This window comes from Xiphophorus maculatus, chromosome 18, assembly GCF_002775205.1.
Source record: "Xiphophorus maculatus strain JP 163 A chromosome 18, X_maculatus-5.0-male, whole genome shotgun sequence".
Classification (NCBI taxonomy): domain Eukaryota; kingdom Metazoa; phylum Chordata; class Actinopteri; order Cyprinodontiformes; family Poeciliidae; genus Xiphophorus; species Xiphophorus maculatus.
Window position 1 is genome coordinate 6,961,197 of NC_036460.1, and position 13,121 is coordinate 6,974,317.

The 13,121-nt window shown below is 37.5% G+C and overlaps 1 protein-coding gene across 10 annotated transcripts in view; it reads right to left on the minus strand.

Moving 5' to 3' along the window:
* Nucleotides 1-13,121, minus strand: part of tenm4 (teneurin transmembrane protein 4) — a 216,871-nt gene that overhangs the window by 74,762 nt on the left and 128,988 nt on the right. For all 10 annotated transcript variants that reach the window (XM_023351438.1, XM_023351436.1, XM_023351435.1 and 7 more), the window contains 3 exons: nucleotides 11,919-12,113; nucleotides 9,577-9,777; nucleotides 566-751 (listed from right to left, as the gene is read on the minus strand). In XM_023351438.1, coding sequence (XP_023207206.1) covers nucleotides 566-751; nucleotides 9,577-9,777; nucleotides 11,919-12,113 — 582 coding nt within the window. The remainder of the gene's footprint in view (nucleotides 1-565; nucleotides 752-9,576; nucleotides 9,778-11,918; nucleotides 12,114-13,121) is intronic.

Sequence of the window (13,121 nt, forward strand, 5' to 3'; positions counted from 1 at the left end):
CTAGATAATCAAATTTCTTTTTAGGGTTACATTATGGTTTCCAAAAGAGCTTTTGACATTCAATCAAGGTCTTAAAAAAACGTAGCTTCTGCCAGTTTTTAGTGCAAGAGAGCAACAGTATTAGTTGCTCTCTTGTATAAACAGTATAAACAGAAAGCTGAAAGCAGTGGTTGACCGGCTTACAATGACTCACACGTCAGCATTTGAAAATAATAGTAAATGGAAAGGGAGCAAAGAAAGAGATGAGGATAAGGATGAGCAAAATGAAAAGACACCTTAGCACATTCCCACATTAAAATGCATGAAGGCAAGCCTCAGATCCTTGAGTAAACCTGTTCATGCTTTACTGAGTTGCACAAATTCAATTAAGCATGCTTTCCCGTTCTTTCTCCGACTGGATACTTCCTCTCAGACCCGACGCTTACACACAGAGGCAGAGTGGTAGTCTGCACGCCTTTGTTGGTATCCCTCCTCCTTCACTGCATCCTGACCAAACAGACATATACATCGAAGCTGCCCCCCGTGCCCCTCCCCTTAACAAAACCCCAGCCTCCTCTCTTCATACCAATGGTGCAGTGTTCTCCGTTCCAACCAGGACTGCATTCACATTTGCCGTCCTTGCATGTGCCGTGCTCGTTGCAGCGCGGGTGACACGCCCTCTGGTCACACCCGGCGCCCATCCAGCCGTCGTCACAGCGACAGGTGCCTGAAACACAAACGCCGTGGCCTCCACAGTCGGCTGCACAAATCTCTGTGGGAGACAGGGACACAGAGGAAGACAAAAAAGACCGACAGAGAGAAAGAAAGGAGGGGTGGGGGTAGGAAATGGGAAGACAGGGCGGTGATGGGACAAGGCAGAGGTGGAGAGAAAAAGACAAATCCAGAAGTTATTGTCAAAGAAAGGCGGCCACGCTCCACTACCTTGTCTGATGGCAGCTGAAAAGAAATTCCTGCACCTCATAGGGACAATCCTTTTTTGACAATACAAATCTAATAAGTCCATTACCGAGAGGAGACAAGATTTGTGTGGCCTTAGCAGACTTATTCTTCCTCACTTCTTCTGTTCTTTATGTTTTCTCCTTATTTGAACCACAAAATGGCTAAAGAATAAAAACAAACTACACAGATGGAATTTTAAAAAAAAGCCTACAAATTTAACAGTCCATTAATTCAGATAAAACTCAAACATTATTCACTTTAAAACAGTGCACAGTTAAAGGCTTTGCCACCGGTTTGGCCGTGGGCTGAAGCAGACGGTAGAAAGCGGAGTCCATGGACATTTTCTGAAAGGTTTTTATCCAATTTATTTTTGCATTATCTTGGGTAAGCTGATGTAAATAGCAAACTTTTTGCAATAATTGTCAAAGGGTCAATTATAAGTTTAGTTTTGCTATAAGGTATGAGCATTTTATATTAAATAGAGAACTCTGTGTACTTTCTGTATTTTTATCTTATCAACTCCAATTTAAAATATATTTTTCAAAAGCAGCCTGTTGTTTTTCATTATTCTCTGGTGTTGAAATTTCCTTTTCTGTGTTCCACAACAGGAAAACATTTTTTTGTGCTGCAAATCTAACAATTCGCATTGAATTAATGGAATGAAATATAATCAAAATTTGTTTCACAAAAACTGAAAACATATTGCTGCCACATTTTCACACTCAAATTATCTTGAAAATCCAAGGTACATGTGTTGATATAAAAAAAAAAGCATTTAATGTTATAACTTTTTGTGCTTCCCCCTTCCCCAAAAAATAAGACTTTAGTTACTAAAACTACAAAATAAGGGGTCAACCTTTCTGAATGAGTAGTAAACTCAATAAATGTATTCATAAAGAGATTGGAAAAAATATGTTGATCTCTATCTAAAATATTTTTGACAAATATTTCAAACAGAATTCCTTTATATCCCAAGGAATTAGGTGAAGCAATTAATTTACAAAGACAACTTATCAGAATCAATTATCAATTGATTTTTTAAATCTATACAGCAGTTAACAACAATCAACTAAGGTGACAAAAGCACTGAATGGTAAAAGTCACATCACAGGAAAAAGAAAGCACTATGCTGATGTTGCTAGCTTTTGACACTCCAAGCCTTGAATAATCAACCCCTTTACTGACAGTTAAAACAGAACGTAATGAAGTGTGATTTTCCACTGCAGGATTTAAAAAGGACACTTTAAAAAGGACAAGATTTAAAAAGGACAATTACAAAATGAAGTGCTACATTTGCTTTGGGTGACTTTTCATCAATTTCCACAGTTTCTGAAGCTATCCTGCAGCCAACTTCTCTTTAAAATTAAATAAATTCACTTTAGATACTAATGTTGTAGTACTCCAAAATTGGAGTACCGTACTACAACTCCAATTGTTGTAGTACAATTGGAGTACTGCCAGTTTATCAAAACTGTGATAAACTTGCAGTTATTACAGTTTTGTGATAGCTGTTTATGTGTTAACATTTTTGCTTTCACTGGATGCAAAATGTATGGTTTCAAATCCAAGCAATAACATTGACTCATTGCTAATTATGTATTTTTGTCCCACGCCATTCCACATACCCCAAGAAAGTGAACAGTAGTGGTCTGAGAAAAGATGTCTGCAAATTTATCAGTAGGCCCAATACAATTTGGCTACTAAGAATCAAAGAAAATATCTGGAAAACAACTTCCAGTAGGAAGAATACAGTGACCCGTAAAATCCACGGTGCTCCGCTTTCAGAGAGACTGTGGTGACTAACAAACTATTATAGTCTCTTAGAAAGGAAGCTCAAAGAAAAGTAAGCTATGCGTAGGTGATGTTAGCAAAGCTAGCTAGCTAACATTAGCAATCTGCCTCTGTACCAAAATTCTTTCTCTGCCTGTCACACATAGTGATTTAGTCAACTAGCTAAACATATTAAGTTACACTGTCTGTGTAGATTATACACTGTATTTTTTAAGAAACTTTCCATTTCTTGTCAACTAGCTTGGTGCACGTGCTAACATTACCTAATATTAGAGTGGGGCGCTGGTCTTAACTTGGTCTCGATACACTCTGCTCTTGGTCTTACCTTTGTCTTAGGTTTCTAATTTTAGTGTTTTGCTTTGCACTTTTAAAAAAATGTTAACATGAATACAAATCTATAGGTCCTTTCTAAAAGCACTATACATTTAGTGACATCACATAAGGCCTATGGCAAGTGATGAATTTCTGAAGATAATGAAAGTTTGCTCAGCTTTGCCATCCACAGTAGTATTAATTTTGGCTTGTGAATCATCAGATTTAAAGTCTGAAAAAAATAAATAGACCGAGTTGCAGGTCAAACGCAACTCAAATGGACCTAAATCTATGAAAAGTCAATCATCCATTATAATATTCATAAACATCCAGCTGATAACCCTGTTTTTTGTGCCTCTTGTGATGTCATCAGACCATAAACCAATAAAGTATAAAACTTTTTCTTCAGAGATTTTTGAAAGCTTTTAATTTTGCCAAATCTTGTGGTGAAAATCCGTACTTACTTATAATGTACAATTGTTAGTGAAAAAAAAAGTGCTCCAGTCTTTTAGTCAATATACTTTTTCCATTTTCTTTTTTAGAGCTTTTTGAGCAGAGGAGGAGGTACATTTATGAACTGCAGAAGAATGACAGAGAGCCACAGTGAAGTCTGGTCCTGCTATTGTATGGCAGCTGAAAGACCTCCCTGTCTGGGTGTGATAGAGCCCGGGACTTTACCCTCATCTCATGAACTCGAGGGAGAGCATGACAAGTATAAAGCGCAAAGAAATTAAACACTGACAGATTACTTCTGTGTCTCATTGAAATGTTAACCTCTTTATTAACTATTCTGTGGTAAAAGAGGGCTTAGTAGTATGGGCAACAATGAACAATATTATTACTGGCTTATTAGCCAAACCAATTCATGTATGACCACAGGGGACCAAACTGGAGGTAAAATCTTTTAATAAGTCAATTATAGCGTTTGCGGTGCCTATTTTGCCATTGTAACAAATTGAATCTGAGTGTTATTTTTCAGTCAAAAACTTTAACATGGTAACCGTGTGTAAAAAGCTTTCATAAAGAATCTCAACCTGCTCTGCTAATTATAGATCAGCAAAAACTCTGCAAGTCCTAATTTCATATCTGACTTCTGATGCATTAAGTATGCTAGTAGTGTCTGGATAATTGCCTCCAAAGAGCTTTGAGTACAGCCAGCGCACAAACAGAGATTACTGCATAAGCAAATAGAACATATGGGAATGATTCACTCATAAAACATTTACACTGACTTAAAAAGTTTTCACACCCTCTGAACATTTTCCCATTAAACACATATGCACATTGTACATTTTTAAACCAGCCTACAAAGTTGTGCATTCTTTACACTATTTTTTATACTTCAGATTGTTAAGAATTATTTATGAAAATGTTAAAGAACATTCATCATTTTTAATCCTGCACAAGTGTGCACTACAACTGATCTTTCACTTAAAACCTCACATTTGTTTTAATATGTCAACAATTGATCATTTTGCAAGCCGACTTTCACATTCTCTCGAGATAAAATTACATTTAAAACAAGACGTTAATAAACCAAATAAACATCTAGAGATCTCATTCACACATGCTTTAAAGAAAAGAGGGGAAAAAAACAGATGCTAGCAGTTCACTGGAATGGATATTGGTCAGAGAAACCAGAGCCAACGTGATTTTCACACAAATGTTCAATTGGAACAAAAAGGGAACCTTTACAATAATAAAGATGCAATTACCACCTACAAATAAACTCTCATTATCTTTGGCAAGAGGAGCTCACACAATGAGAAACACCTCTGCTTTTATGGTAGCTGTTGCACAAAAGGATTGTGTAAACAAAGTTTCCTCTGGGTGGGAGGAAATGGTAAAAATGGCATAAAAACATACATAAAACCTCAGGCATACTTTTATTGGTAGTAACAGAATTACTACATGCTGTGTACATTTTTGGTATACAGCTCCAAAGACAGCAGAGAAAAGAGGTTTGTCATATAAAAAGTATACAGGAAGAAAGGAAATCAATTTCAAGTATTCTGAAAGCTTTCCATGTTTTCGGTCATGGTGTAAGGTAATATGCAGCTTTCTGCAGAACCCCACAGCATAGCTTACTGCTGTATTAGAGCCCAGAAAGCTCTACAATGAACAGGATAAAGGAGGATAAAAAGCCAACTCATCATCATTTACAGAGCCTTTTCTCTGCAAGGCACACCCAGACTAACTGCCCATTTCCCCCCAAATCCTTAGGATTACCTAATAGGTCATCATGTCTGCTTGGAATACAAAAGGGATTCGTGGATCAGAGAGGCTGCTGCTGTACTAAGGCTCTCATTTTAGAATGAATTATGTGAATACTAATTAAACTAGACTGAAGCTGTAAAACTGGATCTGATTATCAACACATCAGAAACCTGCTGAACCAAATATATCTGAAAGGAAACAATAACAGATTTCACAAGAAGTATTGCATTAGCATTTATTCATCAATTTACTGACTGTAGACCTAAGTGGCAGACAAATTAATGTAGATGAATCAGTTTCGGTGATCTTCTACACCATTATGTCGTCTTTACTGCCAAAAAGTCTCTTAAATTCCTTTGCTTAGGGCAGAGACTGGCCCCCAACATGGATAGAGCAATCTATCTCTTTCCAACTGAGAACATGGATTCTGACTTTGAGTTGACTCTCATTCCAACTGTGAACCACTCTGGTGCATACTTAAATTCATGGGAAGGAGAAGCCAACAAAACCACATCGTTGTGAAAAAGCAAAGCTGAGACCCTGACACCTGATTTCGCACTGCCGTTTCTGGCTTCACAAATGGCGTCTTGGCATGCACCCTGGTGGGAAGGGGAATTATTCAGCTGGCCGTTCACATTCCCATTTCTGTAACATTCTGCATACGGCATGAGTGACACATGCCTAACAAGAAGATTGACATGGTAGACTCTGTAAACATGTTCATTTTTACCAGCTTGTATATGGCTGAATGTGAATAGTGAGTAAATATATATGGCAAAATGTCACAGTCTTCAAAAAACACCTAAAATGAACACTTATGGCCCCTTTCCACTAGACTCTATCAGCACACATTGACTTGGCTAAACTTCACTCCACACAGTTTGGGTGGTTTTTCATTACAACAGAGTTGTGGGTTGGGTCATCATATAGTTGGGTGGCCCCAAAGTTCAAAAAGTTTTTTTGCGTCTCTTACTACTGTAGTTACCTCTACAAATTGCCTTGGGAGACAAAAAATCTTAGGCTATGTTCACACAACAGCTCTTGAAGCTCAATTCTGAATCTTTGCTGAAATCAGATGTTTTTGTGTGTGTGGGTGTTGTGACTGCAATTAGGCTTCTGTGTGAATGGCTTATGACCCCAAAACAATCAGACAAAATGCGACAGACTGCAGACTCTTTGAAAACAATCGAATACATTTAGCACCACATACGTAAGTGGCACAAATCGGATTCTTTTTGGGCGATCAGGTCAGAATTGGGCCGTTCAAACTGCCACAAATAAGTCATATATGGGTTGCATACAGGCAAAAAAAAATAATCAGATGTTTGCTCAAGTCTTCTCCAGTCCCACAAAAAAAAAAAAAAAAAAAATGCATGCCGGAAAACCAAATTCCCATGAGCCCTCTCAGCTAAAACATGGTCCATTGTTCCATGGTTACACGTTGAAAACCACATAGCTTCTTCTTAATCTGAGGCTCGACAACCAGCAGGAATCTGCACCTCCAGTCCTCAAGGGCCGGTCCTGCAACGTTTATATGCATCTATGCTTTAACACACCTGAAATGTGTGATGCTTTTTTGCTCTTTTAATCTGGAACAAATTTCTAGAAAATTGCAAAGGTGTTGAAACAGACTTACTTTAAATCAAAGTTAAAAATCCATTTGTTTAGTGTTACCTTTGATTAATATCTAGAATATCATTAATCAAAGTCTTTATTCAAACTTTTCATCACTTTTCTTTATTTTGCCAAAAGACCGTGATGTTTCTTGCTAGCTTTGATTTGACTTGTTGCTGAGATGTGACGTACAAATAAACCTGTCCTGCCTTGATAGTTGGAACACACTTTATGGTTTTCTTTCTTAAAAATAGGAAACAATTGTCTGTTTCCTATTTTCTGTCGCTGTAGCTGTTTACACTGTTGAGGTGTGTCAACCTCAACAGCTCCATAATGTCCAGCAGCTTGGGACTTTTCTGCTGATGTAAGAACAGGAGCTTTTCATTTTTATTTCAGTTGTGAGATGGAATATTTTACCTTAAAATTTTAGTTGAAATGTACCTTTTCTTGACTACTAAGCGAGAACTCTCCTTATGGACTTAATGAACACAATGGAAACATCCTTCCAGAGCAGAGAAGAAAAAAAAAACAATTCTTAGCTGTGAATGTTGCAAAGTTGTGAAGATAGCAAGATCTCGAGAAACCATTAACTTGCATCATTCCGCTGTCGGAATACCTGCTTTGCTGTGCATCTTTTCCTCCAATCGCAGCTGCCACCTAACCATGCAGAAACTAAAGTAGGAAACCGTCCATAAAAGATGTAAATTAAGAACAGAATCAACAAAAATGTGATTGCTAGCTTTGGACTTCCAACCGATAATTGATGAGTCTAATTTATGCCTTTACGCGAGACATTTTCTATTAAGAAAATCACCAATGCTCACATCTCTGCTGAGCCTCGCAATTAGCAAAGTTGATCTGAATCAAGCTGGGAGATAAATTTGGATGCAAGAGTGATGGGATTTTACAGAGGAAGTGATTGAGACATCAATTGTGCTACATGTTGTTGATGTTAGTTGTCAGTTGTGATAAATTTAGGCTCTGATGGGCAAGAGAAAAATATCACAAAAATTTAACCAGATTTGATTGCTTACTGTCAACCTCAAACTGATTATTGACGGGAATCACTGAGGCATTTGTGAGTTTGGAAAATACAAAATGTTTACCTCAGACAGAAAAGCCTGATAATTATTAGAAGAAACATGTAATCAGGCAGTAATGCATTTACACACAACAGTGGAGTTAATCAAAGACTGACAGGTTTCTAAAAAAATAAAGGTTGTTTTCATTTTTTGTTGTGATAAACTGCACAACAAATGTTTATTGGATACCTTGGTAACGATGTGTGCAAAGCAAAAATATTTATAAAATTAGCAAATTAACAAAATCTTTGGAGCCAAATTTCAGAACCCGGAGAGAAGAATCTCAGCACCATCTGTCTAAACTTTCTTCTCTGTAGCTTCAGGTTTCCTTTACGATTTAGCTGGTTGTGAAAAGAGGTCTAATTTTGTGTCTGATGAATTATTTATGTGTTGATCTGGACATGTTTTGGGTCATTGTCCTGTTTAAAGATCCAGTGTTGACCCATTTTCAGTTCTCTGGTCAAGGCAACCAGATTTTCATTTAAAATCTCTATCTTTTTTTAAAGGGTTTTGACTCTAACAAAATTCTTTGGTCTTTGGGCGACAGACATGCCCAAAACATAACAGATCTTCTACCCTACCTACCAATGGGCGTGAGATGCCTTTCCACATATTCACAATTTGTTTCATACCAGAAAAAAGTCAATCTTAGTTTCGTCTGATCAAAGCACACATTTCAAGTTGAACTTCCAGCTGAGGTTAGCAAATAACTATTGATGCTGAAAAATATAAATACTATTAATTCAATTTTTCTTCCTTACATACAAAAGTCCCAAGTCAGAACTTCTGTGTTGTGTTTAAAGTACACCTGTAAATCTGACAGACGAGCGACATCCGCAAACAAGAGTGATGGATGGCAAAACTGCTTCTCTTTGGCCCCTGGTAGTTAATATTTTCTTCAAAAAACAATCTGATTGGCTGCTGGAAAACACTATTGTTCTGTGCAAGTTGAGGTATGAGGACTTATTCTATCACCGGAGCAATTCAAGCCTAAAATACTGTCTCAATGCAGAGCAGGTTGCAGCAGCACAGGTGTCAGCATCCACAGTCCACATTTTTAAAGAAGTATTTGTTCAAAGTAATTACACAAATGATCAAGAATTACTGATCATGATCAATCCGGATCAATAAAAGTTGAAGGTATAATAACATTATGCACTAATCGGATGGTTGAATAACCCAAATCTGATTGGCTGAAAACAATAGATTGAAAACAATAAAAATATTTGTTGCTGGGTTTATCGGACTATTTCTTCAATAAATTACCAACAGAAAGGGTTTTTGAACTGTACAATCTTATTTTGGTGATATACTTGATTAATATGATTAATTGTGATTAATTAATCACAAACCCTACACTTAACTCAATGAAAAAATTCTCGAGTCCCACCTCTAAATAAAATAAGCCATATCAAAATATGTTATTTTCAAACTAATTTTGCATTTCAATCTTATTCTTTAGAGCAAATATCTTTGCTTCATTATTGAGAAGAACTGGTTAACAGTCAACAAGACGATGGCCTGATACCATCGTTTTGTTTTTCTACCTTGCAATCAGAGCTCAGTTGGCTCCTACAAAGGAAACCCTGCCAATGTTTCCTCTCATTATGGAAGTGCTTACCTGTAGAGCAGTCGTGGCCCGTCCAGTTGGGATCGCAGCTGCAGGTTCCAGTGTCTGCCAGGAAAGCTCCATGTCCAGAGCACTGGTCCATGCAGGAGGCCCTGGGGCTTTCACATCCCGGTCCTCCCCAGCCGATGAAGCAGTGGCACTCTCCCTGGACACAAACGCCTCGGCCCGAGCACGTTGGATCCAGGCAGTCCACTAAAAGCGTTTCGACAAAGGGGAGAGTGTTAGACACACCAGTCACTTACTGTTTCTCTCTTTTCATAAGGATCCTGGCATCTTTTTCCTTTCTTTTTTTTCTCGAGCCTGAGCAGAATGACAACAGCAGTGGGCTTCAGCTCAAATGCAGCACCGACCAGCTTAGCACATGAACAATGAAAGAACAGAGGGAGCAGACAGAAAATACAAATTTTCTTCTAAAAGCTGGAGAAAAGATTTACATGGAAGCAAATTAAATGGCTGTTTGCTTAGTTGGTGTTATGGCACAAACCTACAGGTTCAGCCCACACTTCTGCTGGCGTTCTCCATTTATTTTCTCTCAAAAATTCTCTCAAGGGACAGCTTTGCCTATTAAATATATAGCTGGAAAAAATAAAAGCCACACTAATTTAGCAAAAAAGAAAAAAATGTAAAGCCTACATTAAGTGGATGTAAGTAAGGAGTAAATAAAAGTCTATAAACAGACTTGTACGGTAAAAAAGCGTTGTAAGGTCCAACTCATTGGTGCCTTTTACTGGCTTTACTTTCCTCTGTTTTTTGTACATTGCTCAGTGCACACTCCATTATTTCAGTAAACAGTGAATAGGCAACTCATATCTCTCAAGCGTTGAACATTTTGTCATGTTATAATGGAAAACTTCCATGTTTTTTGTTAGAATTTTATGAAAGGAAAAATAGCGCATCACTCTAAAGTAGAGAAAATAACATGACAAACTTTTTTTATTTATAAAAATAAGAACAGTGTAGTATGAATTCCGACACAACTGCAAACCTACCAAGACATCCATCTAAAATCGACAGGCTGGGAGAGTATTGCATTGATAAGAAAAGAAACCAGAAGGGCATTTGGCAACTCAAGACCAGCTGCAGAGGATTGTCATGTCAATGTCTACTAAAGCTGCAGGAGGTAACTTTTATAAAAATTAGGTTTTTTTTACATATTTGTAAAATTTGCCACTATGTCCTGAGTTTCTAAGAAATCTGTGAAGAAAATTGAGCTCATTTGCCTCCTCCTTGTGGTTCTACTGCCCTCTGCAGAAATAAATCACTCCTATCCTGGTCACAAAGATACTTGGCAAAGGTTTGCAAAAAACAAAGAAATAGACATAATTTTCCTTTAAGTTCAAAATAATACTCTATTTCGGTTTGTTATATAAAATCCTCAGAAAATACATTGAGGTTTGTGGTCATATTACATGACATAACCATAAACATGTTTGCATGGCAATAAAAAAGCCTTTTCTCTTAATCGCTCCATCACTGACATTTCTTGTTTCCAGGGAGCAACGGTCGCAGGAGCGCACAATCACAGAATCAGCATTCTCGCTATAAGTTATTTGTGCACAGAGATGGCAAATGGATGCCAAGTAGGAGCAATGTCTAGCCTCTGAGAGCAGTAGGCCACACCATGGCAGGTCTCCTTTATCATAACAAAAAAATGGATATAAAGACTGTTACAGCTAGACAAACGGGATCTCTCGCCTCTTAGCAGATGGTTTGGGCTCAAGACACAAAGATCAGAGGCTAACTGACAAGAAACTCTCTCCTGGCAATTAATCATTTCTGCTGAAGGTCACATGGAAGAAAGGTAAAAATGTTAAAGGGCCCTTGTGCACATTCCCCTCCACTCCTTATGGCTAACACTCCACCTAAAATAGAATGGGGGTCTATGGATGTCACAAACCCCATTTATCAAAGTCCCAGAGTCCATTTTTCATCTTGAAATGAGAGCCTTCAAGAGCTGACAAACACAATGGCTCCTTCAATCTTATCTAGTCAAACCTTATCCAGCAACAAATGAAGGTGGAGTTCCCCCTAGATTAACATCAGACTTTATTGTCTCAACTTCAGACATTAAATGCGCTGTTTTCAACCAGAATATTGCCTCATAACGCTGATTTAACCAGGCAAAGTCACATATGATGTATATTTCATAGATTTATGTATATTCCCTTCACTACTGAAGAGTTCAAGCTATCAAGTCAAAATAGAAACCCCCACACATGAGTGCACCTTTTAAATGTCTAACTAATAGGATGATAGGATGTTATGAGCTGGAATCATATTATGTGGAATTTTACTACGTTAAGGCAAGTTAAAGTAACATTCAAAACAAGCACCTTCTTCGCAGTTCTCCCCTTTGTATCCAGGGTTGCAGATGCAGGTTCCCCCAATGCAGGTCCCATGGCCACTGCACGTGATGTCGATGCACTGGCTGGTGGGGACATCACATTCGGAGCCCTTCCAGCCGCTGTGGCACATGCAACGACCTTTAAGGTATTGACCATTCCCACTGCACAGCACCGGACAGGCAGCTGTGAACAGAACAAAGGACAGAAATCCATTTAAATGGAGCGCTCACTGTAAAACAAAAGCCTCATCTGACAAAAAATGAGACTTATAACAAATGAGTGATTCTGTTGCAGTCCTTCTCGCAACACATGGTGGCAAAATTAACTCTGATTTTTGTCCAGACTTGTTTTTGTGAAAACCCATGTGTTTTTAAACTTATTCTACTAATTCATAAAAGCTGCCTGAATGCAATAAACTGAATGTAATTCTGAATACTGAGCTGAAGCAGAATAATCTGTTGAACTGTACAAATCAGTTCAAATACTAAAAGCCTAAAACTTTTGAAATCAAATGAAAACAAAATCTGTTAAAGTCAAATGCTACCTGTGTTCAATTTATAGAAATTTAGACAATTTATCATAAGTGTGAAATTAAAACATGCTACAGAATAGCTTGAAAAGCTAACATTAGCTAAGATGCTAGCATTACCTACATAGCTAACTTTACCTAAAATCCTAACACGTTCACGCTTACCTAATGGACAATGCTGTGCTAGCATAAGTTAATATGCTAGCACTAGTCATCAATCATTAAAAATGGGAAATTATCTGAATGGTATTTTCAATTGAAAGTAAGAGGAACAAGATTAAAGAACAAGATGGTTTATGTTATCAAAAACAGAATAGTAGAGAAGTTAATAAATCTACAGCCTAGCAGAAATCATAATCTAGTTAATAGCTGAAAGTTTTGGTATTTGAATATTACAGGAGTATTTAAAGGTCAAAAGACATAAAACAAATCTGATACCAGCGAAGGAAAACACCACTATACTCTAAGTTTAGAAATGGGGAAATTTAGGCAAGGTGATGTTGTCTTCAAAACATAACTTGACTAATGAAGAGGAGTGGCTAAGAAAATTAGATTTCTGTGTCACATTGCAATACTACAGGCAAACAGTAAGTCAACAAGGATTCTTCCACATTGCAATACAAAAAAGAATAAACTACAAAACTGCACCAGTATTTTTTTTA